The 4,038-nt window shown below is 48.4% G+C and overlaps 1 protein-coding gene across 1 annotated transcript; it reads right to left on the reverse strand.

The window, feature by feature from the left end:
- Positions 1-404: 404 nt before the first annotated feature.
- Positions 405-3,370, reverse strand: RPL27A (ribosomal protein L27a). The gene is made up of 5 exons (XM_012654355.1): positions 3,314-3,370; positions 2,865-2,928; positions 2,366-2,441; positions 1,503-1,677; positions 405-578 (listed from the first exon to the last, which is right to left on the reverse strand). The coding sequence occupies exons 1-5, from the start codon at positions 3,314-3,316 to the stop codon at positions 450-452; spliced, it is 447 nt and encodes a 148-aa protein (XP_012509809.1). The 5' UTR covers positions 3,317-3,370; the 3' UTR covers positions 405-449.
- Between the last annotated feature and the right edge of the window lie 668 nt (positions 3,371-4,038).

Raw genomic sequence — 4,038 nt, forward strand, 5'->3', positions numbered from 1 at the left:
CCGCTTTCTGGAATCTAGCCCACCTGACATATATAAAAGCTCTGGTATGTTTAAAATTCAGATTGGGAACTGCCTCAATACTGTCATTGTTCCCTTTTGAACCACATGGAACAGTTAAGAATACATCCTCCCATTCACTGTAAAGTTCAAAGTACAATGCAAATTGTCCTTTCACATTAGGTATTTCAATTGTCAACAGGTTATCATTCTCACTTTATAAATGAAAATGTTTAACTGGCCAATGCCTCTAAGTATTGGTCCTATCTTTACTATGCACTTTCTGAGGGGAGTAAGTAGAGGAGCCCATGCCTTCATATCCTCAACTCCTAGAACCTGTTAGGTGGGTTCCCCAATGTACAGATAAGGCAGAGATGCCACCAAAGAACCTATACTCAGACCACAAGGAAAAAGCATTTGTCAGCATTTAATGAACCTCCCTCCATGTGGCTTCAAGCCACCAAGACACAAGCTCCCCCAACACCCTTAATCTTCTCCTCAGCTCTTCTGCTGAAAAACTTGGCCTTCACGATGACCGGCTGCTTTGGGAGCTTTCCCTTCCCCAGAACTTTGTAGTAACCCTAGAAAAAAAGAGAAGAGAATTTACAGTACCCCACAGCAGGTACCAACTCCCTAACGGTATGAGGAAAGATGCCTGTCAACCCACTTTGTAAAACCCAGGTAGGGTATGTTACTGATCTGGGCACTAACGGGGGCACTGACTGCCCCCGCCAGTGAATCGAGACCAGCAGATTCTCTGCGAGTACTCTAGCACACCAGGACAAGAGTGGTGTCGAGATGTGACTCTAGTCTCGGCAAAGCACAAACTTCCCTCTCCTGGTCAATTACCCATGATAAGCAAAAATGGACAATTATATTCCCAGGAATGCTTCAAGTCCTGATGGTCAAAAGTGCTCATGGGACACTGAAAGCCTCTCTAGGGTTCTGACCTTTAAAAACACTACCTCCATATTCATGGGAAGCAACACTGACACAAGGACCAGAAGCCCAACGATATACCAAAAAATGTTTGTCTGTGGGAGAAATCTCTTCAGTTAATGTAGGGCCTTGAATAACAACTGAACGCATTAGGATTTTATTCTGTGAGGAACATGAAGGGCCAAGAGCTGTACCTCAAGACCAAGCTGTACAGCTCAAGTCAAGAAATGCAAATCTGTTAGTTACAATCTGGGCAATGACAATAGGCACTGATTACTGATAGGAAAGACATTCAAACAAAAAGTGCATGAATGAAGGAGTGGGAGCGTTAGTTTCCAAAACTTTTGCCTGAATCACAAGCAAAACATGTCATTTTCACTTCTGAAAGGGAAAATGGGAGCAAGACAGGGAAGAGTTATATTTTGGAAACAGTGACCTATGATAATTCTACCAAAAGGCGGAATTGTCTGGTATGTAACTGGGTAAGTACAGGACAGACTTCAGGTAGGAAGTTAAGTTGATGAGACTAAGCCAGACTTTTGTAATGGAATACCCAATTCACTCACCGATCGCACCACATCAATAATGGGAGCAGCTCCAGTCTTGTTTTTGGCAGCATTTACCCGTGTCTGCTCACTGACCAATGTCCACAATTTATCAAGGTTGACAGTTGGGCAAAAACTCTGGTTCCTCTTTAAGTGGTAATGCCTCATACCGACTTTGCCAAAGTAACCTGGGTGACTGGGAAGAAAAAGCAACCACCCTCGTAAACTCACTCCAATTAAGAAGCTATGTCTATCATCTTTATAGTTATCTCCCCCATTACAGTGCAAATTAAATTGTTCACTGGTGCAGAACAGCGAGTACCACATAGCAAGCACTGAATTCATTTGTTGAATCAAACAACTCTGTACAAACCAACAAAGACCATCAAGAGGAAAAGGTCAGCTTTATTTCATAGAACCAGGAACAATCACTGAGGAAGAAAGAGGCAATGCCAAGAATAAAATTCAAGTCACTTGACAGCATTCTCTGGACAATCTACACATTCCTATAATAAAGATCTTCTAAAGAACTAGTCAAAACATACCATTGCTTAATCTGCGAATATAACTGAGTCTAACAGTTGCATAGGTCAATCTGAAGGATGTTACTAACCTGGTGACTGACTGTGCCATGAGGACCGCAGCCAGTGAATAAGGTCAGCAGTTATTCTTCGAGGACTCTAGCACACTAAGGCAATAATTAATACCCAAGCGTGACTCTAACCTCGATAGCAGGTTCTCAATTCACATCAAGTGTTAACTTGGTGAAAACCAGCAACAGGCAAGAGAGGCTTGCTTCCAGACTTTAGATGTTGTAATCCTGCCCCCTCTGCCTATACCTCCCAAGCTATCAGTGTCAGTAAAAGCAGTCCAAGAATACTCACTATTTGTCAAAGTTGATCCTGTGGTGATGCATGCCACCAGCATTACCCCGGCCTCCTGGGTGCTTCCGGTGCTTGCCTGCAGGAATACAAAGTTACATGGCTCACACAGCCTTCTCGATACTATCTCAGGCAAAAGCAACGAATATCCCCACTCTTCTGTGCCCTTGCTTATGCTGTTCCCAGACTACAATACCTCTTTCAGTACTGCTATTCCGTCAAGACTTCGAGTTAAACATCTTTTCAGCGTTCCATGTCGCGGCACTCCATGTCTTCAACTAATTCAATACTCTACCCCGCTCAATTTTTATCCCTCCACTGATGAGAAATTCTCTAAAACTGGTGTACTAGAGAATTCTCAAAAAGAAACCCAAAGCGGCCCAACTCAATCTGTCTTTACTGCAAAAACGTCTTACTCTAATCCACTTTCAAACTACCTACGTGGTGACTAGCTAAGCACCCGAGAGCCCTAGACCGACCGGGAGGGGAAGCCAGCACTTACCGATGCGGCCGTGGCCGTGGCTCACGTGGCCCCGAAGCTTCCGGGTCTTCCTCAGTCTGGATGGCTGCGTGGAAAAAGGAGCTTAGTGGTAAGGCCTAAGGAAAACGGGAAGAGGGAAATGCTTGCCAGCCTGAGGTGGGCCTGTAGGCCAAGGAACTACCTTCTGTCGCGTTCGGCAAAGTTGAAAATACGGACTAGCCCGGGGCCCTCTGGTTTCATCAGGATGGCACTCGGGCCCGCGTGGCTAAGACATCCGAAACCCGGGCCGAACACGCGGACCCAGGCTCCCCGTCACGCCCCGGACCCACGTCGGCCATCCTGCCCTACGGCCGGCCCTGTGAGGCTTGCAAAGTCTGGCCAAGGCCGAGGGTAGATCGCTCGGGGGCAACTGGAGTACAGCCTGTGGCCTCGGCCAACATGGAAGCGGAGGCAAGGAAAGAAACACCTACCATGACGGCGGCTGAGACGAAAAAAGGGACGCCTTAGCAAAGTCTCGCGAGGTATCGAACATGGGGGCGGAGCAAAGTGCCTCACTTCCGGTCAGAGAGGTGGGGCCTCGGACTGGGCCTCTCTGGTCTCGCGGGTTTTGTGCGCCCGCCAGCGGCTTTTTCTTCCTACGTGTAATCGTCTCCCTCACAGCCGAGAGACGGTGGCGTGGTGGCGGTGAACTCTTATTGATGCAGACGGTTGTAACATGCTCGGAGACTGAAAACTGTTGGGAAATGCGGGGCTTGGGGCGCTGTGATGCACGCTGCCGAGTCCTAAATGGGTCGGGCCCTTTCCTGGCGCCTGGGCCCTGGAACTGCCTGGGCCCACGTAAAGGGCCTCGGTATCTCTTAGGTCCTCCCAAAATGCCCCAGTCCTGGGCGGTCCCACGCACCTCCTCTGTCCTTAGTGGTCTGTCTGCTCGCTGGTCTCACGGCCGCAGCGAGGAGCACGAGGTACTATTTAACTCTCGGTGTGCCCACCTGGCGTCTCACTCTGCTCCCTTTGACGCTCTTGGGCGTTTCCTGAAATGCCGTCCTTAAGGACCTGCTCGCCCGGAGTGGGCGCTCCGTCTTCCTTTGTCCTTTGCCCTTGTGGTGTCGTCTCGGGCGGCCTCTTAAGTTTGAGCAACCTGCTATGCTTCTGGGGCCTATGTGCCTGGTTGCTATGTGGTCCTTTTAATCCAGAC

This window comes from Propithecus coquereli, unplaced genomic scaffold, assembly GCF_000956105.1.
Source record: "Propithecus coquereli isolate 6110/MARCELLA unplaced genomic scaffold, Pcoq_1.0 Scaffold44, whole genome shotgun sequence".
NCBI classification, from domain to species: domain Eukaryota; kingdom Metazoa; phylum Chordata; class Mammalia; order Primates; family Indriidae; genus Propithecus; species Propithecus coquereli.